At 48.1% G+C, this 25,465-nt stretch overlaps 1 protein-coding gene across 1 annotated transcript in view; it reads left to right on the top strand.

Moving 5' to 3' along the window:
* The window catches only part of LOC119382283 (CRISP/Allergen/PR-1-like), a 443,882-nt gene that overhangs the window by 102,723 nt on the left and 315,694 nt on the right, over positions 1 to 25,465 (top strand). The window contains exon 3 of the mRNA XM_037649987.2: positions 8,301 to 8,400. Within this exon, the coding sequence (XP_037505915.2) occupies positions 8,301 to 8,400 (100 nt within the window). The remainder of the gene's footprint in view (positions 1 to 8,300; positions 8,401 to 25,465) is intronic.

The raw sequence follows: 25,465 nt of genomic DNA on the forward strand, positions 1-25,465 counted from the left end.
GGTTTCCGGTGCTATTTCATGAGCGAAAGCGACGGCGGCGGTGGATTGCGGCTGTACGACGTAGAAGCTAAGCAATCGCGCTTTGTTTACGGCAGTGTTAGAAAGATTACCGCGTGTTTATTTTTCTTTTTTGTCGCTACGTTTTCAGCGAACGCTACTACGTTTACACTTGGTCGCCTCGCCTGCATTGTAGACACTACAGTTCACATGAGGTTGTTATTACATGATAAGACGCGATACCTTGGCTCACTTGAAAAACGAATGGCGCGAAGCGCAATGCGAGAGAATGTAGGGCAGGTGACGGCTCCTTTAAAAAAGCGCCGTGGAATCACACGTGTGCTGTACGAAATCGGCTGCATTCTACCTATTGATGGCACTGGAATGCGATCATCGGTGCAGAATGTTCGCTGTGCGCTTCTGCACCGATGATGACAAGCTTATCGTTTATTTTTTTCACAAGTTTATCGTGCTGGTTTCAAAGTTTTACCAACGCTGACCCTTCACGTGCCCGACCCTGTGAAATCTATACGCCGGTGCGACAGCGCTCCCTCAAAATCTACTATATCAGCACATGGCACGTAAACGAAGCTACTGTGTCGAGAAAAAACATTGGTTCACGCGTCAACGCATGCAGGCGTTAGTGATCGGGACGTTATAAAGAAAGCGGTGTACTTACGATGAGCTCCACTTCGTAGGAGAAGCTTGTTGTCGATTGTCTGTGACAAACACTTGTCGCGTATGGGGACATTGTCGTCCCACACAGCTGTGACATCGGACACATGTCCACTATTATAAAGTGCGGCTCCTTTGCGCACACTGTTGCCGCAAAAGTAATTATCTGGGACGCGCACAACCGGCGAATCGCACGCGCGCAAATGAGGCGTCTGCTACGCGACCCGCGAGCGGTTCCAACGGCCGCCGCTACGCGGCTTTCAGTGGCGCCCCTATAGGCGCTGCGCATCGCGGATACTATCACTTCTTTCATATCGAGGGCGTACCTTGTGGTGTAAGAATTTTCGACTACGCGGTTACCGTCGGTAGATTGTCTTTTCGGCAAGCAGTGTCACGTGGTTCCCATCGCTTCTTTTCTTGACATTTTCTTGATGTTATCTTTCCGTTGCTTCGACGCGTGCCTACAAAAAGACCCTGCGTTCGAAGTAATAAATCAGTTGTGAGTGCAGCGCTATGTATGTGTGTCCTTCCTAAATGTCCTGTCTTTCTTGCGCTGGTAAATCTATCCTAATCATGAACCAACTCGCCCAAGGAGCCGTTTTAGCACTTATGGCGCTCATTGCGTCACAGGACCTCACTCTTTTTAGCGTCAATATGACGTTGCGTGACGTTGCATACTGCCAAATTTGCAGCTTAAAATGTGAGAACGATGAAGTGCCCAAAATTGACCGCCATATTGTTGTAAATTGAGTTGCTTGTTCGATGTGCAGCCTCACTGACGTATGGGCACATATCATTCCGTGAGTTACTTTACAAGCATGTTTTCGGTTAATAATATTATAAAGTGTTTTACATGAAGCTTGCTTGTAAAAATAAAAGGTTATTGTTTAATTTGGCCTGTTCGAAGTTGTGGTTCTCGCCGCAAGAGAACGCTAGATTAGCGAAGCAAAATGGCGCTGCCTATTGTCGTGTAGTGGCTGAAGCCGCAGGAAGAAAGAGAATTCCGATAGTACCGCGATGTTTTTGTGATGACCGATCAATTGTTTCAACTGCGGTGCCGGCTGACGACGGACATTGTGCGATGGCTGTGCGGGGAGCTTCGCCAGGACCTGGAGAGGTGGCGTACGGACACGAGAACAGCCCCGACCGTTGTTGTTGTTTTTGTTGAGCTACAAGTGCTTTGCGCCCTTCGCTTGTTTTGCCACCGGCAGTTACCACGACGCGATCGCGAACAACGAGGTCGTGGCGACGAGCTAGTCCAGTGTGGGTCTCACAATTCATGCTGTCATGGAAGCGATCGTCGAGCGCCTCGGCAATGAGTGGATCGTCCTCCTTGCCAAAAGAAAGGCTTTGCCCACATAGATGCAAGGTTTGAAGGCTGCGTGGAGGTGGTCGACGACACGTTCGTGTGCATAAGTGCGCCGTATGAAAAGGACGATGGCAACAAGGCTGCTTAATTTTGCCGCAAGAACTTTTACGCCCTCAGCGTCATGGTGGTGAGAACAAATTTCATCTTATTCAATCTCGCGCATGCCCTTAATTGAATGCAAAGGAGGAACGTGAAAGACAGCTTTTCGCCACTCTCCAGTATTTTAACGACATTTGCCGTGGCTCCAACTGCAGTGATAGAAAAGAACGCAGTAGTCGCGGTAAACGGAGTTTCCGTCACTATTTAGTTTTCGCAGGGGTGACTTGACACCATAAACAGTTCATCGAGCTTCATATTTGATCGTGGCAGCTTTTAAGAAAAATAATGCATGAAAGGAAATCAAACGTGCTGATTGCGCTTTAATTTCATAAACAGTGATATGCAGACATGCAGTAACTGCCACATATGAAATGAAAGATACAGCTGTCGAAGCTGCGCTCCGAAAGCAACTCGAGAGAAATAAGTGCGTTGGACCACACAGTTACAGTTGTTCTGCATGTAGCTGGTTGTATTGCTGTTGCCGACTTCCTTCCAATACAAACAACACTCTGCAGGTATTGACCAACCCTGCCGATGACTGCCCTCGCACTCGGGGCCCGTGCACGACGCCTTTGTGTGGAAGACATCCACCGTGAGTCAGGACTGGGCAGTGGACGCCGTGGGCCAGGTTGGTGAATAGCTGCTTGGTATGCAAGCGCGAGAATGCTTGTGTGGTGTCTTAGTGTAGCAAAAACATTATTCATGGTAATTTTATTACACGCTGCATGGTTCTTGACTACTCAAGTCTCTTTGCCCAAATTTCTGCCCCGTATGTTATTACTGGCAGCTACCTTGGTCGAACACTATCTACTTTAGTGGCACTCGTGTTCCCTTGAATGAAAATTCTCTCATGCACACATTTGAGAAAACAAGTCATACTGAGACCCGAGGCGGCACACAATAATCCGACTTGCTCTCAGTGTATAATTGGAACTCATCTTTGTATGGTCATGGGAAAAACTACTAGTGCAATAGAAAGGTCAAGCATAAAATAAAGTTTCATGAAGACATTGTATGATCCTTTATTACAAAGCGGTGAAATAATAAATATTAAGCATGCGATGATACAGAAAATGCTACACTCTGAGGCTATGTTAAAAAAAAGAATACATCTGCCATTGATGTTGTACATTCATAAGTACAATTATGTGTAGAAAGGACAACTTGTATAAAAAATACAGATAAGCAAGTACAGCCACGTGCTATACAGCAATAAACTAAGTCAACTGACAACTCAAAGGTATTTCAGTCATGGTTCATAAAAAGCACTAACAAACAACTCAAACGGTTGCAAAAGAAACCTGCTGTCACTTTTTCATTGACGGCCTCAGCACAAAAAAACTAAGGGAAACCGAGCCTTGAGTGTGCTGGCCGTCTGTAGCCGCACATCAGTCCCATGCAATCAAAAGAAAGCACAACACCCTTACCACCAAGGAAGATGCGCCTTCTGTCACTCGCCCCTTCTTTTCTATGAAAGAAGTTAAAGGTTGCAGTTCAGTAGCTTCGTTGTCATTCCTCCTGACGAAGGAATTGAGTTGATTCCAAACCACGTGGAAATAAAGCCATTTTTTCCTTGGAGCATTTCAAAAGCCGTAATTATGTAACCTAACCAGACAAGCAATTCTGTCAATATGTCTAGCTGTAAAAAAAGGAAAGCAGTGCATATCAGTGACACGATGTCTTCGAATAAGTTGAAAGAAGTAGAAAGGAATAGTACATATTCATGTATACATTCATATTATGCTAATTGGAGCACTGTCCTCCACAGGTGATAGTGCATACTCGCTTCAACCTTGGCTGCTTGACCCCATCCCTGGAGCACATCCTGCAGGATCCTCTGCTGCCCGGTTCCACCGCACCCACTCTTCACTGCGGTGCGTCGTATAACTGTGCACTGGAGTCCTCAAGGCCCACTTTCGCTGCTTGCACAGGTACAGAACACTGTACTATGGCCCACTCTTCACAGTCGAAGATCATCGCAATTTGTGTCGCGCTTCACAACCTCGGTGTTTAGCAGCAGCTGCCTGGGCCAGACGACATCCCTTGCACTGAAGAACTCGAATGAGAAGATGCGGACCTTTACAACAACAATAGCGACGATACGGCTTCAGTAGACATGTACCAGGCGGGTAGGCAAAGGCAGGATCACGCTCTGTAGTGGTTCACAGCTGGGCACGACTTGATGTAATGGGGTTTACATTCCCGCGAGATGTGCACAGAAACTTGAAACACAAGAAGCTCTTGCTTTTTCTCATGACAAAGTAGCCACTTGCATTGTGTTCGGTTCTGTACCTATCCCCTGTACATGTGTTGTTGCAGGAATTGTATTCTGTGAAAAGCTTCATTGTGTTCGTTCATTGAGAGCATGCTAATTGTGCCAAGCAGTTAGGCAAAAGCATGCTCAGCTTCTGCCGCAAATCATAGCAGGACTACTTTTATGAGACCATAGTGACTCTGTAAACAGCCTATGTTATTTTGCAGCAGTGCATGCAACATTGAATGCCATTCCAGAGCATTGTTTTCCGCACTTTATTCCCAATGCGAACCCATGTGATGACTGTACGAGTCTGGCAGGTGTGTACAAAAGCTCTATTCATGTAGTAGCCACTCGTACATGCAAGAGCACACAAAACGAACCAGTACCGAAAGGGGCAACGTGGGCACAGCACTGTGTAGCTACTTTCTGTCCAGGTTTCTCTGGTGGACTATAAAAGTTTACATGCAAGAGTAATACGTGGTATTTCAGAATGCATTGTGAGTCAATTGATCTTCTTCTGTCAATTCATCATTGTGAGTCAATTCATCATCCTTGCAATAATAAAAAGCAGTCAAGTTGTCTCATTGCTTACATCATTGTCTTATCATTCACTGCTGCCAACAACAACAAAGGATGCCTCTAATATTGTAACAACCAATTTTGAAAGAAGCGCATTTGCATAAAAGACATCTCTTTGAATGCAGTTTGTGCACTTCTTAGTGCTGGCAGTCCAATGTAACATCAACTGCGTGAAATACTACAATTCTTCTTCTTTATCTGTGGCCAATATGCACTTATCCGTATGTTGTAAGCAACGTGGAAGTACCTTCCACAGTTCACACCTTCGGAGATGCATCACTTCTGTGGATTGAGATACGCCTAGACTTTATCTTTCAGATTCAACTGATCGCGCGTAACGTGAGGTCCCGAAACTTAACTCTTATTGCTTCTGCTTATGTATATTTACATGATTGTAACTTTACTTACAGTAGTCCTTACGCATCCTCAGCAAAACATATAGCACCATCCTAATGATCACGACAGTTCAGGAAGATACTTCGCGCATCGGAGACGTTATAAATAACTCAGCTGGCTGTTGGGCTAGTTGGCACATTACTTAAGCAGCAGCTGCCTGAGCCAGACTAGACGTGGAACAGCCACCGCAACAAAAAAGACAGAAGGAACAGAAGGGGCATTATTAATACTTACAATGCTGTGCAGCTCCTTATCTCTATACTATCGGCAGCGCTTCTGGACGCCGCGGGCCCTGGGAACGAAGGGCCACCGCAGCCCAAGACGGGGTCGACGCGCATACTTGTAACGATGCGGGCGTCGTCCACCGAAACGTGCGTCGCCAAATCAAACGGCCCTCCGCCTGTTCTCCTGCAATAAGCATGTGCATAGCTGAAACGTCAACACCACTCGAGTGAAACGCGAGCTTACTTGACTGCACTGTCATTCCGCGCCTCGAGCTCGAGCTGCCGCCACTTTAGTTCGCCATAGCCACCGCCATTCCGGCGGCGGCCTGCTGCTGGGGCCCAGGCGGTAAAGGCGCTCTGTCATCGTCTGTCACGGCTCCCGCCGTACCTCCGGTAGTAAGTCGCAAACCACCCTCGCCATACGGGGATGATCGGTAAAAAAATGCAACATCGCGGCCCACTATTCGGCGATCTGCCGATATAACCACAGGACACCTACACAAAACAACCAGCGCAATAACGATGTCGGCAATGTCGACGCTGGCTTGGCTGGCTCGCTTATTGGCTAAAAAAGTTACTATGGCTTTGTCGCTCATCTCCAAATATGGCGCTAAATTGCAGACGGTATCGTCTGCTTCACAGTCAGTCAGTCAGTCAGTCAGTCAGTCAGTCAGTCAACTAACTTTATTAAGGTCCAAAGGAACTACAAACTCGTAGCTGCGGGCCGCGTCCACGTTGGAACCGGAAGACCATGGTCCTCCGCCCGTTCGCGGGCCCTTTGGACAGCCCTTAGTTGTTCCTGGGGATCGCCGCTTTTGAGGGCTTCCTCCCTGTCCTCTTGTTTATTAAAAGGCGCATTTCGTAACGCACAACATTGCCAGAGCATGTCACAACTTTAAAACTAAACGCTTCACTTTTCTTTTATTTTTTTGTTGTTGCATTAACAATTTCAGATACAAAATACTATTTAATTGCACGTTTCTTTGCATCTTATGTCCCCTTCACGTCACGTTTCGCAAGCATTTCATGCGTTTGCGTCATCATTGTGTACACGTCACGCCTACGTCAAATTTGACAGAAAATGGCGGAAGCCCAGAATAGCACCCTCTGCTTGCGCTTCGCTTTCACGAGTTGAACGCGTTCGCACTCAATCGCTAGCGTGTCTTGGTTTCTCGGTGAAAACCTCAAACATGCTGCAAGAAAAGGAACACGAGTGCGCGTAACATTGACCGCTTGAAATTATCCTTGAATGCCTACTCCAAGTACAGTTGCCAAGTGACCACTACGCCAAATTTCTTCATTTTGCGAATTGGCGTAGTACCCACTACTCTCGTCCGTAAGGCCACACGCGTACCTGTGCACTTTGCTGATAATGATAATGCCTTTGCGCTTTGCCATTGGTGGGCCTTTAAGCCAGCCACTCGTCACGCAATTCAGATGTTTTGAAGGCAGTTTCAGATGACACAAAACGCAGCGATTTCCGGGTTGCGAATTCACTCGCAGCGATAAGAACGGCCGTTCGCTGTCACTGCAGCGGCGAGCGACCGACCTCTTGGAAATGTTTCACTCTGCTCGCAGCGGCGGAGCGATTTTTCGGTCGGGAATCTTCGAAATTGCGCCGACGAGTTTGTTTTGGTTAGGGCAGCAGTTGCGTATTCCGAAGTGAATATAAAATGGAAAATTGTTGCTGGTGTAATTCCTCAGACATTTGGCGCAAGATACACCGGGGGACCGGCCATGAATCGGACGGTGCCTTACGAAGTTAGCTTGCTGGAGGAATAGGTTTAGAAATGGATAGTGTTCTTAAATCACAAAACATGCGTGCCCTTCGCTACCGTTCATGAAAAGTTAACAATATCATAACGCACGGATGTTTACATTACATTTGAAAAATTCTGCAGTGTCTGCCACAAAGAGCTGCAGCAGGCAACTTCGCGCGCCGTGGCAGTGCAAAAATCGCAGCCCATGTGAAACGAAGCAAACAAAGGGAAGCAGCCTTCTTGCGATTATTGTACGCTTGTGCGCCACGCAGTATTATTTGCGTTAAGGAGACTCCTAGGACTACATGGCATTCGTACTGTGCTTTTTTTTTCGAAACAGTTCCAAGTAATGGCGTTGCTCTGTGGCAGAATACGTGGTTGCCACGCAAAAGTCCTGGGTTCGCTTCACACTCGAACAACGTAATTTATTATTCATTTATTTGCATTTACCTCGAATTTTCACTTACAGATAACGCTCATTTTTGCTCACAACATACGGCGCCGAAGCCGACAGCGGCATTTCAGCAAAACGAGCTCTTTAAGGCAATCACGTTCACAATTTTGGTTTCGATGGCACACAGGCCGTCCAGGTGGAATAAAGGGGGGGGGGGCACCGCTTTCTACCCTGGAAACTGCGCTTACTCGCGTTACGGCGGGGTGCCGCCACCCTCAACGGAACATGCGTACGAAGCCCGATCGCGTTATCGTTATTTACTCCGAGATGCGAAGCATAAGCGTCTAGCCAAATTTAATGCATGCAGACCATTTGTTGTCCTAATTAGAACGTTTGGCGTCTATGTGCAGAGGAAAAAATTTTTTTGTCGCATTTTGATTTTTCTCAGTAGTAAGCAAGAGCACTAAAGAAGCTCGAAAAAAGCCGAATTTCTAAGCTTGTCCACGCCATAATGACCCTTTACGAGCGATGCTTTCAATTTACCGCACAGTATTGGGACGACAAGTTGGCTGAAGTTGCGCAAGCCCATGCGGACCAGTGCTCGGAGAAGCGTTACGCCGAACACGACAAGAAGCAGGCGAGAGCCACAGGTGAGCCGTGTTCATTGCGCCATAGGTTTCTGCGGCTATAGCCGATACGTTTCCCGTATTCGTGAAGCACACGCTAGAGCACACCGCAATGGTTCTGCTCCAAGCTTGCTACGGGCCACTACAGGCCGAGTGAGCAGGCAAGGAGAATTCGCTCTCCCGCCTCACTTTACAGCGACGCTGTTTATGGCCAGGAAGTGGGAAAATGTGGCGGTCCGCGAGTGCGCAGACACTATAATGAAGAAGCAATGTTGGCACACGATACCTAGTAGGGTTTCCGTGCTTGCACAGGTTTCTGTTCAGGTTTTCTCAGCATGCCGGGGGCTTTTTCTTAGAAGATCCACACTTTCAAAAAAAAAAATCCTTCCCTTGCTTTAGGTTTATTTTTACCCTGGTGCTAAATGGGGGCTATGGCGGGCGCCAGGTAAGAGGCCCACTGCTTTAATTAGTTGTCTAATTAATTAAAACATGTGAGGAATAGCGACGTACTGCACGATTAACTGAGACGTGTCTACGCACTATAGCACGCAGCGATTTGCGCAAACCTCGACGACTACTTATAGTGCGAGGATAGCAAGTTACCTCGCATAGTCACGTCGAAAACGAAAGTTATATCTTCCGATTCGGTGTAACCAAGCCTTCCTTCGCAACTCGTTGCGCTTCCCGGACGGTATCATGAACAGGTTTCTGCCTTCACTTGATTTGTTTCGGCATCCGAAAGCGCAGCAGAAGCCCATGGCAACCAACCGTGACGTCGTTCTTGTGTGCAAGGTGTCTCAGAGCACAACGCACGCGGAATGGAAAGTGCGTATCCATAAAACACATGCGCTGAGAACCAGCGAGCCCGCGCTTCGAGAGCAAAGATGGCAATCGCGAGCGACTGTAAACAAACTAACGCTCCGAGCGGTCCCATGTGACGGCAGTTGGCCAAAGCCGACGCGGCGTCAGCCTCGGAGAGGGCAGAGGAGGGAGAAAAGAGAGGAGGCGCGCTTTTATGCACGTATGTCGCTACTTTACGAAGTTTCAGGGACTTTACACTCTTTGAGCCCTTCGCATTATCTCGCTAGTGATAACGAAAACACGCTGAAGCGCCACCGATCTCTGAGTACAGCCAAAGGTAAATAGCGTATATAAATAGATCGCCGTTACAATGCTGAACAACGAGCTGTCTGTGGCCGAGTCGGTTCGCGCCGCGCGATGCGGAGCGAGGGGTCGTAGGTTCGACACCCGGCGACGACACCTTTCTGGTTTTTTCCTTTGTCATCTGTTATTGTATATTTTACAACCGTCATATCCTTGACGGAGACACGTCAGTGAAGCCGTGGTGGAGCCCGGCTTAAAACACTTTCCTGTTAAAAATTTTCATGAAGAATTTTTTTCGCGTGTTACAAGCGACAAGTCACCCTGGCGGGCAGCTTCACATCATAACTCAGCGGCAGTGAGCGCCACTGATGTAGTTCGCTCCACCCTGCGCTTTGCGTCACAAGGCTGACGTCACCTTAAGCACAGATGGGCGGGCGGCGCTGTCGTTGCCTCTTTGAATTCACTCCGCGGCCAGTGACAGTGCGTTTTGTGTTCACACCCGGCATAGAGTTTCCTACAATTCTTACTAGAGGGAACTCTGGCGCTAGTGTCTATGGGAGCTGCAACGCATGACGCTTCAGCCAGCATGGGAATGATGGGTAGTACACAAATTTGTCTAAACTTCGTAATTTCGGCTCCGTTTGGCTCCGCGTCGGCTGCATCCGCTTTGTCGCAAAACGAAGTTCAGCAAAAGTCAGCAGTTTCACTTCACCACTTTAACTTCTTTAGGCTCAGCGATTCAAATCTGATCACGAAGTTCACAACGATCCATTCTTTTATCCGAAAGAAAACCAAAACATAGCAATAAACAAAGCCACAAGTACGTTTGAAGCCGCAAGCATGAAGACTAGGCAAATTTGTGTACTACCCATTATTCCCATGGTCGCTGAACGATCGCAGCGCCAGAGTCCCCTCTAGTTAATTTTAGGAAACTCTATGACACCTGGCAATTCACGAGGCTACGGAGCGAAGCGAAATAGGCAGCGATACCGCCAGCCGCCCATCTCGGCCTCAGGTGACGTCAAGTGTGTGACGCAAAGCACCGGGCGGAACGAACTACGTCGGCGGCGCTCACCACCGCTCAGTTATGGTGGGAAGCTGTTTGCCTGGGTAACTTTTTGTCGCCTTGTAACACGCATTTAAAATTGGTTAATGAAATTCTTTTTCTTGGCTGGACTGTTTTGAATGATGATCGCCAATTCTGGTAATACAACATGCCTCAAAAAATTATAAAAGGTATACAATGTGTTTGCTTAATTAGCCAACTAATTAAAGCTCTCTGTCTCTTACCTGGCGTTAAATCTAGCTACATTACTTAAAAATTTTTGTGACCTTCTAAGAAAAACACCCGGTTCAGAGCTAGGGATCCATAGAAACCTTTAGGTGTTCTTAATATCCTTGAAGTCACCAAACGCAAAGTTTGAAACACGCATATTTTAAATGTGGTGATGGAGAATTCAAAAGCTGCAACAGAAGATGCTTCGATAGATCGCAACTGTTGCGCACGTTTCAGCCTCGCTGGGGAACCATCTGGCCACCCCACACGGTGGTCTAGTGGTTACGGCGGCGCTCGACTGCTGACCGACTGCTGGTCGAGGGATCGAATCCCGGCCGCGTTGGCCGCATTTTCGATGGAGGCAAAAATTCTTGAGGCCCGTGTACTTAAACTTAGGTGCACGGTAAAGAACCCCAGGTAGTCGAAATTTGCGGAGCCCTCCACTACGGCGTCCCTCATATTCATATCGTGGTTTTGGGACGTTGAACTCGAAAAATTATGAACCTTCTGGCTGGGATAGCGATTTTAAATGCGCAAGCATTTCTACGCCCATTGAACGAGGGAACTGTGCGTCCGTCGCGTAAGAGGATCACCGCGATAAATTAACAAATAAGGAAAATTCAGGCAGCTGCCACTCGTGGTGGCGAGCCTGAAGGAATTGCAGCGCTGGGCGACCTTCTTTAGCTTTCTCTCTGATCTCTCTATTTCTTTCCCTCTTTATGTATTCCTTTTTCTTTCTTGCCATTCTCTCTCCGTTTCTCGCTTGCCCTTTTTGTCTCTCTCTCTCTCGCTCTATTTCGCTCTTTCTTTCGATGTTCTGCTTCACTCTCTCCCTTTCTCCTTTCCGTCCACCTCACTTTCCTCTCCCAGCCCTTTCTATACTATACTATACTATATACTATACTATACTATACTATACTATACTATACTATACTACACTATACAAGGCTACGTTTTACTCTGCAAGCGTGCCTGGATAGGCGTGGGGTTACAATGCTCGCCTTCATATCGTGGGTACGCGGGTTCGAACCCCGGCACGTGGAGAACATTTCTCGCTAGAATTTTCCTCTTTTTTCTCTCTCCCTGTAGCTCGTTCTTTCGCCCATCAGAGTTATTGCATCCCACGCCGGACAAATCGGCGCACGTGTTCTGGGAGCGAAGCAGAAGAAAAGGAGCGCGTGCCGGTTGATGATGATGATGATGATAGTTGTCTCTTCGCATTGCACCGGCTAACGGTCGGCTTAAAGAGCTCCGCTGTTAAAGAAACATAGCTTATCCCTCCGTAGTAGGAATCGGTATAACAACGACGTATGTGTCTTCACAGTTGTAGTTTATTGTTTATTGCACATTGATATATGCGAGCTTGCACAGTGACTATTGCTGTTTGGCAGCTATATCACCCTTTGACGTGGCTGCACCAACGTTGACACCTGGTGGCGGATTTCCATCCCGATAACTAACCCCCAGGATCACTCTGTGGTAGATGTAGTATCTAACATACACCAGGACAGCGTACACCTAGGTACAGCAAGCGCATGATAGCATGACATCACAAGAAGGTCATTAAGGTCCTGAAGAGTTCACTCCCGGGATGAGCCGATGGAAACACTGGTAGTCGACATGCACTCATTTAAAGCATCGTCATGCGAGCAGATAAACGGCAAGGCGTACGCTCCCCAGTAATCACACATCCCTTCAGGAACATGAGAGGCCGAGTTAGTAGCTTCAGCCGCCACCGCGCGAATGCGTTCCACTTCCCGCTGGTGTATCTCTCGTGTAGAAGGTGTCAGAGATATGAAGCGCGTTTGTAAAGCCTCGTGTGTGTGTTTCGGTAACCCAGTGAGCGAGAGTCCGGCACCTATCGACAGGACCCAGAGGTCGTGGGCTCGACACCCAGTCCATCCGCGTCAACAAAATATTTTCTTGTAGTTGTTTTCTTTGTCATCTGTTCATGTGCATTTTAGCAACGTCATTTCCATGACGCATATAGCGCCAGTGAAGCCTTGGTAGACCCTGGTTAAAGCGCTTTCGTGTAATAAAAATTTGGGGAGGGGTGAAGCACGTTGGGAAGGGTCTTTCAGCTCCACTAACACGAAACCTGTGGAGCGGCGAAGCATGCACTGTGCGCCGGTGTTTCCCACAGCAAAATCACTGCTAATGCGCAATGAGAGAGAGAAGAATGATTAGGCATAGAGATCCGCAGTCCGCTTTTAGTTAACGTGCACGCTGCGAATCTTTATTGTTCAAGTACGCACAAGGGAAATCTCTCACCGGTACTACATTGCAGGTCAAGATGCAGGTCAAGATGCACTACATTGCAGGCCAGTGCCTATATAAACAGGGTGGCCGGTGAACGGTTGTGCAGCGCGAGCAGTCGGTTTTTTCAACCAAGAAACTCGCTATACTTGCGGACAACTTTTCTTGGCAATGAAGGGAAAGCTACGGGGGCGGAGCGTCTGCACATGTACTGCTGCGCGAAGTAGTCCGGTTTGGCGCGCGTCTCGTAACGCCGTCGAAAGTGATGGCTAACGTTGCACTTCGACGCAAACGCTGCTTAGCGTCTAAGCTACGGGTAAAAGGCGCGACTTTTTCACGCACGCAAAAACGCAAGGTGACAACGTATAAAGTAAACGAAATACAAATATCTCGCTTGTGTGCGCTGCGTTCCGTCTCAAAAAGCTACATGTACAAAATGAAGGAGTATTTTATATATCTCACGCAGAAAATGCGGAGGAAACTATGGGACTACATTCATTAGCGGTAGGATACGTGCATTGTGGCTCTGTAGCCTTCGCTTCATTGCCAAGAAAAGTTGTCCGCGAGTATAGCAGACACTGCCTCGCACCGTTCGCTCTCTCTCGCCAAACAGCGAGCGCTGAAGCGGTGGCACTCTATCTTGCGCTCAAGCAAATAGAGCAGATGACGATGCACACGCGGCAGCCGACAATGGCACGATGCACGACGACACGCCGATACCTTAAGGTGCTTCGCCCCTAACAATTCAGGAGCCCTAACAATATCGGGGAAATTATTGCAAGTGACGTGCCCTTCCTTTCTTCCTTTCGCATTGCGCAATGCTCCCTGCTAACGTAAGCGTTCATTCCTTAATGGCCCGCTCACGCTAGCGGCATGGCAGCTCGCCGTTTGCCGTTCTCAGGCTGCCGTGCGCAAACGGTTTCGTTCGCGCACGTCAGCCGTTCTTTGCCGCTCAGAGAATAGGTCCGAGATATATTTTCGCGCCGTTCTCCGGCTGCCGGAGAGCGACGTGGCTAATCAGCGACAGAGGAGCGGTTGCCATGACTACGGCGCGCCACGTCGTCCGCTTTGGGCTTTCCGCGTCGTCCTCGTCTGCCGCGGGACGCTTCTAGCTGCTTGCTTTAGATGCGAAGCATCTTATGGCGTAGCTCAAACGGTGTGCGGCGTGACCACCCTTACTGCGCATGCGCATACCCTCTCCGCTCACCTCCTCTAGATTCCCCCTTCCCTCTCCGCACTGATCTCTACCCCTTTCCCTCCCCACTCCCTGTCCGCGTTTAGACAAAAGGCTCGCGTTAGGTCGTACACACGCTCAGTCACTGCGCCGGTGTCATGAGGTCCAACGTCAACGTCGGCACCAGTTGCAGTAATACCTTAACGCCTGCCGAGATCGCGGAGCAGCGGGTAGAGCCGTGGAAGGCTTGACGCGCCGAAGCGCAACCCAAATGTCGGCAAGCGGACCCCGAGCTCCGGAATAGGAACGCCCAGTGCAAACGGCAATGTCTGCGGGAAACTGCTACGGGATGAAACGCGGGCTTCACATGCCGAAACGCAATGGCAGCGTCGGCAAGCAAACCCCGCCGTACGCAACGCCGACGTCGAAGCCAACGCGTCGGCTGCAGACAGACGACGCGAGTCCAACGCTCGTGCAGAACGCCTCGCTAGACAACTTCAACGCCCGGGCTTCGACGGTACCGACACCCGGTTCCAGCGCTAATTCCTCGACCAGGGCTTCGAGCACAGCTGGAACGTGTGCGACCGACTTTGGTTCAATAACAATCTGACCGATGTCGGTAGCATGTGAAACGAACGCCAACGGAACGCGATCGTGCAAGTGCTCCGGCTTCGCGTCGCCTCATGGTCCCCATTAGCGGGAGATGGGGTAATTTTTTGCTCTCCGCTTTTCACGCTAGAAGTGCGGATGTCATCCGTGTCGTTGCCAGGCATGGTTAAAGCAGTCAATAGTCTGTTTTAGTCTGTTCGGCATTAAAAAATCACAGCATACACTCTAAGGCAAAAGGGTGTTAAAAGGGTGTGTGGTTCGTCCTTTTGGGGACTAATGGGGCTGCCACAACCATTAATCTCTTTAAGGACTAACGGCACCGGGTCTAACAGTTAGTCCCCACAATAGACTAACATTTAGTCCTCACATTTACACCTTACCGGGCAACTGTTAGTCCCCACAGATCACCTCAATGGACTAACATTTGGTCCTCACATTTACACCTTACCGGGCAACCGTTAGTCCTCGCAGTTGCACCTCGCAAGGACCAACCGTCGGTCCACTCAAACGCTCCATTCGGATGAACTTTTTATCCCAGGGATGATTTTCTACAGTTACTCTCCGCAAGACTTAATACTTTTTTCGCGTGTTTCTTTCCGCGGTGACCAACAAATGCCGCGGAAAAGAACACGCAAAAGAATAGTCATGCGTATGTCACTGCTTTCGCATTCAATGCGACAACGAAAGACAAAAGTGAGACAATGAAACGTTTTATTTTTTCTATACATATGAAGTTTCTGCTTTCTTCCATAGAATTCCTTACAAAATGTCCAATACATGTTCAGCCGCGTTGTCATATCTCGTACAGTCCTTCCTGTGAAGCTGCTCCAACGGAAGCGATAGATGGCAGGCGTTGTACGCGCCAGAGCACACAGCATTCTGCTCGTCGTGGGCAACGGCTGCATCCTGCAAAGCACAAAAATATAGCAAATATTTAGTCACGTGACAGCGAGGGTGAAGACGCACGAACTGTGCAAATACGTGCAATGTGAACAAAAACACGTCTAAAACATGGCACGCAAATAATTTCACCCCTGCGAAGCACAAGAATATTGCAAATATTCTGCGACACGTCACAGAAGGGATGAAGACGCACGTACATGACAAATATGTGCAAGGTGAAATCAGAATCAGAAATCGTTTTATCTAGTTATCGAATCAATTACAAAATTTGTGTATACAGAAGCAGGTCCCATAGTCAGAGACTGAATCGGGACCTCCTACAGTAGTGAATATAGAAACAATTAATTGGTGCAGCAAACAGTAGTGCAGAAAACAGGTAATAAAATACATCGCAGGTAAAAAAGAAAAAAGGAGTTCTACTGAAGAAAATCATTAGCAGAAAGTAGCAACAAAACTGAAATTAGACAACATAAAAAATAGAGGTAATTCAACTCTCCTAAACAGTTTTCAGATAATTACCATGGTAAAAAATGTTAAAAAATAAACTACGAAAAAGAAAACTAAATAGAGACATCTGATATCAGCACTATAGGATGATGATGCGATGCTGCGTTAACATTAGGTTGTGAGAAGGCACGAAAGGGAGCGGGAGTAATAGAAGTGACCAAAACTATCCAGATTATGGAGTGGATGAGAGGAAAGTTTTCATATCTTTTTTGAATATGCCGATTGATTCAGAGGTTTTTATTCCTGAAGGTATAGTATTACAGAAATAGATTCTAGTGAAGTGGGCTGTTTGTTTGCCATAGTTAGTATTAACTAAGGTAAGATAAAATTGTGATTTCATGCAAACCTTGTCAAGTTTGTATTCTCTAGACTTGATGGAGGGATTATAAACAAAGGAAGCTGATTTATTATTTGCTTGAAAAATAGTATTCCTAGATTATATTTGAAAGTGTTCTCGATTGTTAGGATATTGTTGGCATGCAGGAGTGCTTTAGCATCACTGCGATAATGACTGTGGGTGAGTATTTTAATAGAGTGATTTTGCATAGTTTTAAGGGAGATGAGATGACTGCTGTAGGTATTGCCCCAAGATGTGATACAGTAATTAATATGAGAATGAATAAAAGCGTAGTACAATGAAAGTAATGTGGGTTTGGAAAATATATCGCGGGATTTAATTAGAACACGTATGCCGTAAGCCATTTTTTTTTTCGCAGGTATGCAACATACGAATGAAATTTCAAATGACGGTCCAGTTTAATTCCCAAGAAGGTCGCCTCATCGTCTGCTTCAATTGCGAATTGATTTAGAAATATTGGCGGGATATAATTATGTTCACGTTGGTGAGAGTGGAAAACAACGAATTTCGTTTTAGTGGGACTTATTTGTAATTTATTATGGATACACTAAGCAGCCAAGCCTGAAAGGTCATCATTTAGCTTCTGTGTCAGAGATTGGAGGCATTTATCAGTGTTAACAATTGTTGTGTCGTCTGCATACAGTAAGCATTCTGAACTGGTAAGGCAAGATGGCAAATCATTTATGTAAATAATGAAAAGAAGTGGGCCGAGAATAGAACCTTGAGGTGCTCCTATATTTGTTACTTTAGGTATAAATTTATGACCTAACAGACTGACAACTTGGCTTCTATTGAGTAGGTAGTTTTTTATTAATAATAGTGCAGGACCAGTTACGCCTATTGCTTGAAGCTGCATAAAAAGAATGTGGTGGTTGATAGTGTCGAATGCTTAATAAAAACACACGTCTAAAATATGGCATGTAAATAATTTCACCGTGATGTCATACGTCATCAAAGACGCATTTCAAGCCACACAGCGCAACAAACACTTCAAGTGCGGCGGCCGCAGCCATCACGCCGAGGCGCCGCCAACCACCGTGCCCCAACGAGCCGGCGAGTTTTTTGCGAGCGGCGTCGTACAACTCGAGCAAGCCCGTCAGCCGCAACGCGAAGCCGACGCCACGAAAGGCGCCAGGCTGCTAGCGAGCGAGCGAAGGGGACGCCGACGATAACGGCGTCCAATTTCCACGAAATTCTTCGAGCGCGCACTAGTAATGTGCAGCGAGCGAAAGCGGGGTCGACGCCTCGAACGGCGGCGGACTACTTACGAGCGAGCGTCGAGGAAGCCGAAGGTCACGGCGACCAATTTCCGCAGAGTTCCGAATCGCAGCTAATAGGCGCTTTTAGCTGACCGTATTTCGCCTCCCGCTCCGCTCAGCCAGTCGGTGGTGGCGTCACTGCGCATGCGCCAGACGGTCAGGCGCTGAGCGTGTGACCGGACCGTCGAGCGAGGGATCACGTGACACGAGGAGAAACAACCAAAATGGCAGCCTCTTGTGCCGCGAGTCCGCGCTGCTCGGAAAACAGCGGTTATTCGGCCAACACGCAAAACATGACGGCACTTCACGATACACGAGGATCTGTGGCTTCTCCGAGAAGTCGTCGCGGCCAGTCCCTTTGAATATCCGCGCATGTGGGATGACGTTCTACGAAGCGTCGTTGCAGCGATACATCGAGAGCTGACACTTCGGGCCATGAAGGAGCGTCTCGAGCTGCTTCTTTGGTGCTTCCGTCAACAGGACTCCGCATACCTTCGCAAGTAAGCGATTTCATGTACAATAGTAACAATTTAGCTTTTAACCGCAGCCACTCTCCCGCCTATTCAGAAACGCTCTTTAGTTTGACTTGCCACAAGGCAACGCGCTGAACGCTATGTCCCAGGGCAGCGCGTTTGAAACGCGTTTGTGCTGCTTGAAAGCGGTGTCTAAGTTCAAGCGTTTCTGAATAGGGGAGTAAGCGTCCATACTGCGTGAGCTCATCTGAGCTAACTCGTACTTTGCATTGCTAGGTCTGAAACGGAAGAATTTTCACCAACTATAACGCCGGCCTTTCTCTGCTGCACTTGGTGATAGGACTCTGTTATTGCGTTGCATTGCCTTCGTGATTGGTGCACCGATCACAGAGGCAATGCAAATGGACGATGTTATTTGATGAATTCGTAATGTGACGTGATGTAATAGGACAACATAGTGACGCCAGAGAATTTGGCGATGTGTGATGTCATGTTGATGTTCTATTCTTGCGAAAAACTGCTAACGTTGTGTTGTTCTCATAAATGTTTTTCAGTGTTGTAGTGCTGGCTGCATTCTCATGGCTGTGGGTTATGTGAGCATTACGTTTTGCTTCCCATTTCGTGGTGCCTGTTCGTAGCAGTGTTCAGAGAGTCGAAAGCACTCAATCTAAATTTATGGTTTTTGAAGCGCCGTGAGAAAGGGGGACGAGCAAGTGCGTAGACATTGTTCATTCTCACTTGCTTTTCTCAATGTTTGTCAAACTCAATATCAGCTTAATGCGTTATGCGAAACCTAAATTTTCACACCAGCTCCACACAGGACGAGAAGTATGTTGTACCGGAAGTGATTTCCTCATTGCGAGATTTCATCGCTTATTAGCAATAGTGTTCCGCTGGGTAAGAATTTTTTTTTATTTCACTGCATTGCCCTCTATTTTGCTGCAGAAAACCAGTCACCGGCATCACTCCTCTTGGAAATGACTGGAGATGAGGAACCTGAGCCACCAGTCCAAGGGAGTGGTGACACTGCAGTGCCAGTGGGCAACAGACAAGATGAAACCACTGTGCAAGAGCCAGATGATGTCCAGGCATTTGTGCCGCACCGTCACCGTATCTGTACCCTTGTTCACAATAAAGAAAACAACACCTTTGCATCTCCGGGTTCACTCCCACTTTCAGTGATGTCATTGATCGAAGCAAATTAAGTCCAACTTCTGGAGCAGATAAAACACCGCTTTGGAGCGGAAAATGAGCCTTTTCCAGCATTATTAATCCAATACCTTCGAATGTAAATATTTATTTCTGTAACATAAGCAGCTGCTCAATTTTTAACGAAATGGAATACCCTTCTACCTGGATGCATGTGCACTTCAGGCAGAGAATGACGGGCCTGCTGTATCTCAGCAGTTAACAAAATGGGTTCAAGAGTTTATAATCGTACTGCTCAGTGTAATTAACGCAATAAGTCACACAAGATGCTGTCGTTAAATAAGAACTGTAGTTGCACGAAGTATTATGCATAGTGCCTCTACTCCGAACAAAGCTACCCTTTTGGCTGTGTGGATTGTATCCGGTATGAGCAATACAGCCTTCAGTCTACGAGTACTCGCTATACACAAAGGGTGCAGGAGAACACAGCGGAACTTGGGCGGGCACAATGTATACCTAAGAGCATGAAGACACCATGCACATAAGATTGGATAATTGTAGCTTGCATTGCAGTCCAGCGCTAAGCCAAGGTGACAAAAAAAATAAAAAGGCTGATGCGTCAAGCACCACCGTAAATCGAAAATAAATCAATTCACTCTGTTTTAAAACAGAATTTCCTTTCTTGCTGCAAGACAAGTACAATTTTTTATTTCCATTTTCAACGTTCTCTGACTTTCATGCACAGGTGGCGTCGCGCTTGCCTTGACCGAAAGACGCTTGGCTAAAACCAAAAACGCGCGTTGCGCTCCGGTAACGTTGAGCGTTTGAGCGGAACGGGGAACGGACCGCAGAATCGGTCAGCTAAAAGCGCCTAATGTCGGCTAGCTGAAGCACCCGCCAACCCATGCCGGTGCATTTCAAGCGCGCGGCATACAATCGAGCTCGTTGCTACCGCACAGCGTTTCGGACGAGTCGCAAAACAGCGGCGAGGCCTCTGCCTAATATTGCTAATATCGCGAGCTTGCAGCTCATCACCACGGTGAATCATCGGTGAGCGAACATCCGGCCAGGCGACGACAACGGCGGCCAATATCCAGGCGGTCACAAAGCACAGGCGAGCCACGCCCAAGCCGGCCCTCGCGGTACATTTCGTGCGCGCGATATACAACACGATCGAGTCCGTTACCGATAATCGCGATCAGTTTCGCGCACGCGATCAGTTTACTGCATCGCACGCGATAGGTACGGCAGAATAAAAAGCGATCACTTACTTGTGAAAGAATCCAGCGCCGATTTGTGCCCCGAGTCAGATTGAAGTCCGATAGGCCTACAGTCTTCTCGGCCGCCATTCCTAGCCGGTGGCGACGCAGTGCCGTGACTGCGCCGGAGATATACAGCGCGGCGTCGCGACGTGTCGAGAGCAGCTCCAGACTTCGTGGGTGTGGCGAAACGTAAAAGCAGCACGACACACTCATCCACGCATACGTCTGTATCAAAGGAAGCGAGCCGTAGTTCCTAGATCGGCGAACTCCGAGCGCGACACAACCGGCAACACGCCAACTCAAACACAAGATGGAAGACTGACCCGAGCGAGGAGGACGATTAGCTCCCTTGGCAACGCTTTGCACACGGAACGTATCCATGCACACGGCCTGCATCTCCCGCGCCGTTCATCCCTTTGCAGACTAACTGAATTGCACACGGCACGCATCCCTCTCCGCTTGCTCCTACGACGGTCTAACCGTTCATCTGCGGGCCTTTTGGGCTCCGTTACTCCTCGTTCGGGGTAATTTTGCCTTAAAGTGTATACACGTGGTGAAGTATGATGAGTGGGGCGAAGCTCCGGACGGAATCATCGGTAAACCGTGAATCTTCCGTGTAACGCATTGTGACTAGATTGTTTGAAAACCACAATCTGTCGGGCACACCACAACTATGGCCGAAAGTATGGGAGACCAGCGCTGGATAGGTGGCGCGCCGAAAAAGTGCGCCTGGCGGGAAGTCGCGGCATAAGTCCGCCGCTCGATCAGACGACATTTGTTGCAGCTCGCATATGTTTCGGCTGCGCGCGTTGTTTCGCTGCGGTTCAAGCTTCTGAGAGAGAGAAAATAAAAGATTAACAAGCTTCTGCAAATACTCATTCAGCTAGCGCCATCAAGCGAAAGACTACTGAAGAAAATTTGCAAAGCTTTATATATTTTTCGCAGTGTGCCGCGGCGAGCGCGCCTGCGTTAGAGTGCATCCTAGCCTGCGTAAACCCGCGTGCGTGGTTCCGGGTTCGCGGTCCCGTGCTTGTTTAAGTTGACGGCAGCTATGGCGCCAGTTGTGCTCCGCTATGGGTTTAGTAAAATAACATGGCCTGAGGACCACTTCCGCAGAAAGGCGCTTGAAAACGGGGCGAAGCTGTGCAAGGCGAAATAAGTGTACGATGTGGAAGAGACGGTGTCGTGCCGTGACAGCGATTCTCAAGTCGCAGCGAAATGTCGCTCGCAAGTACACCAAGCCAGCTACGATGTCACGCTTCAGGTAAGCGAGCATTTGGTGCTAGCTCGGTTATTACGGCGTGTTCCTGTCTTGTTTCTTTACGGTGGGTGTAGCTTTGTAAAATAAGCGCGACGCTGTACGCAGTAAATCGCACAGTTGGTTTAATCGTACAGCGAGTTGACTTCCGTGCGTGATCGCAGCGATGGCACTACATGTTTTCATTTCGAACGAAAACGTGTGCACGTTTACTTAATGCAGTTTTTATGTGTTCACCTCTAGCTGTCGTCTCAGCGCCTGATAAGTCGGGCCACCTGTTCATGAAAGGCCGGCAGCGACGGCGCCTGCAAGCAGGTCGCAGCGGTAGCACTCGAGCTCAATAACTTAGCCCATGCGACGTCGTCAACTGACGTGCCTCAAGTGCTCCCATAGCTGGCCGTCTTCACTGTTGTATAAAACAATGAAACACGCGAAATTCGCTTTAGACCCCAGCTCGACGCCGCCAGAGAGGACCGAACTTACCCCGCTCGCCTGACAGCTTGTATCTAACGTTGCCTCCGTTCTTGCTCGTATGGTTTCGCAGGAAAGACGTAAAAAGATATATCACCTCTCATTCCTACGTAGTTATGATCCTTATATACGCTGCAGTACCGTCGGCCTCTTTTTTTTTTTTTTTTTGTTCGGCGTTCAGTGCCCGCACCGCCTTCGCTAGTAGCTATCCTTGTGCGTGTCGTCCGCCGGAGCGGCTGAGAAGTGCGCGCTTTGACCGCCAGGGCGGCACGGAAACTCCAGCGCTGGTTCCCTATTGTCAAGGAAGTACCGCTGGAAGCGCGCGTCGGCGCCTTCGGCCAGAGCCCGCCTGATGCGTTTTGCAGCCACCTCTCGTGCTCGCACATCCTCGGGCTCTGCCTGCCCGTACGCGCACTTTCTCGCCGCTTCACGGTCCTTCACGTTTTGAAGATCCGATTCGCGCCGCAGCCGTGCAGCTTGTCGAGCAGCTTCGGCCTCGCGGACTCCAACGGCGGAGTTTTCTCGCCGCAGCCGTGCAGCTTGTCGAGCAGCTTCGGCCTCGCGGGCTCCAACGGCGGGATCTGCTTCGCGGCGTCGACGTGCAGCTTCGGCCTCGCGGGCTCTCACCTCAGCATTCTGTCTGCGTTACTTCTTTTCACCTCTCACAGACGGCGGCACCTCCCGCGTTGGCTTAGTCGGTAGGGCGGCGGGCGCTTGTCTTCGCGGCCGCAACGTCGTGGGTTCGATTCCCAGCGGGGTATCTTTTTCTTGGTTTTTTTCTTTCTCACCCATTGGCGTCCATTTTATCAACGTCATATCCGTGACGGATGTACTTGGTGGACCCCGGCATAAAACACTTTCGTGTTAAAAAACTTACGTTTTCAGCTCCGTTCTCTGCCCTTTACGGCAGAATGTCATTTTTTTTTCAATATTTATTTTTGTCCTTTCTCTCTAATTTTCTGCCACCAATACTCTAACCGTCTCTTACTTATTTCAATCGCGGGTATGTTCAGCTTTCCATTGTGTCTAAAACCCAAGGCGTCCTGTAGGCTCGTGCCCAAACGTACACCTGGATGGATGTCTCCACATTCGATCAGAACATTCTCCGCCGTTCCCTTATCTTCCCCGCAGCACGTGCATTGTTCTTCTTCTTTACTGAATCTCGCTTTATGACTTAGGACAGGCGCTGACTCTCAAATGAATTTTTATCCCGGATCAATACCAACTCACCCAATTTTCTATTCTGTGCCATAAAATCGCCTGCTGGGTGATTCCACATAAGGTCGAACAAACGATGGCTGGTCGACCTCTCAAATTTATTTCAAAATTTTATATATTATTGCCTGATGAGTGGAAAGAAGAGATCCGCAATTTGTTTTGCCGCGAAAAATTTTTTCGAAACACAGGAAATCAATAATGACGAAGAGGTGGAGTGGAGCGCTCATCCGCTCTGCTGTTTTGGCCAACTTTCGTTATGAATTGCACAAAATATATTAAAGTTAGGTAGCTGAAATATATTTACCTAATTATATGCATGTTTTTGCTTCTGCCCAGGTATTTTTAGTTTTTATGTGTAGTGTAGATGTTTTTATAAAAAACCTCAAAAATGACCCAATCGGCAAAATTTTCTTTACTTTGAAGGTTTTTATCTCAAAAAAGCCTTGTAGCAGAGGTACAAAAATTCCGCATTACGTTCTTCGCATGCGTATCTACCAAACTGCCAAATCTTGTATTTATATAGCTTTTCAGTAAAGAGATATGATCGGGCTAAGTTCAAGAAAACACCGAACAATGAAAACTTCTGACGACAAATAAAAAAAAAACCCATTTTTTAAATTTCTTAAACTTTGTCCACTTATTCTCCTCCACATCAGCTTTCACAATCATTAAAAACATGTTGCATAATCTCGTTGCACTAATAGTTACGGCCCCTCCAATGAGACCCTTAGGCAAGGATGGGCAATTCCGACTTCTTGCCCAGCAAGTGTATAAAATGCAGGCAGGATTGAATTTCTTTTTATTAAAAGGTCAGCAGGTACCTAAAAAGGGGTCGCCGGCACTGAAGACGTTAATTTTGAAATTATTTGGTCACTGCAGCGGCCACGAGCGCGGAGCTACCGAGTAGGCGCGCGCGCACCCGAGGTGCTCGTTGTAAGAGACGGCGCAGTGAGAGCTCGTTCTCGCGTCCTCAGACCGATTGAGTTGGAAACAGCAACACCTCTTGGGTGACTTGAACGCACGTGCACTGGAGCTTCGCTGTTCTATCCGCCCTCTGTTCGCATCTCAGCTAGGTGCTGATAACACGGCAGAGATGGAAGCAAGATGAAAACTCTATAAGGGAGCTATGAGCGCTCGCTTCACGCACGCTGCTGCCACAGAAACTGCGCTGCGCCAGTTGCGATCAGCGGAAAGCATGAACCTGGCGCTCCAGTGGCAAATATGGATTGTCAAAGGAAAGAAAAGCAAAACTATCGGTAACCGGATGCGCTTGTCTATATTAGATGTCGGCAGCAGACGGCGTGAACTGGCCGCGCGTTCCGTGCGCTGTTCACACTTCATTCGGCGCGGATAGTTCTTGTGCTTTGCTCTTACTCTACTCCTCCTGTGCGTCTCATGACGAGAAAGTATAGCTCTGAATGAGTCTATTGTGGAGACTACCTTTGGAAGCACAAGAAGCTTAAAGGAGTACTGACACGAATTTTTAAAAAAATTCGGATTGTTGCTCTAAATAAAAATACTGGTGACGAGAAACCTAAAACGACTATTGTGGTGCCTGGGAATGCATCCTATATATTTTAATTAGCGACACCTTAAAAAGGCACTTTCGGTTTCGATATCGAGGGGGTGGCTTCTCAGTGTCGTTTCATAGCAGTGTGACGTCACGGAGATACAGAAATTCGCGACGTACTAGCAGGAAATCCGTCATCTGCCCGTGGTGCAATAGACAACGATGAGTGAATTGTCATCCAGTGACCCTGACAGTGATTTCTACGATTTAGGCTACATGCAGGACGCAGAACTCGCAAACTC

Source organism: Rhipicephalus sanguineus, chromosome 2 (assembly GCF_013339695.2).
Source record: "Rhipicephalus sanguineus isolate Rsan-2018 chromosome 2, BIME_Rsan_1.4, whole genome shotgun sequence".
Taxonomy (NCBI): domain Eukaryota; kingdom Metazoa; phylum Arthropoda; class Arachnida; order Ixodida; family Ixodidae; genus Rhipicephalus; species Rhipicephalus sanguineus.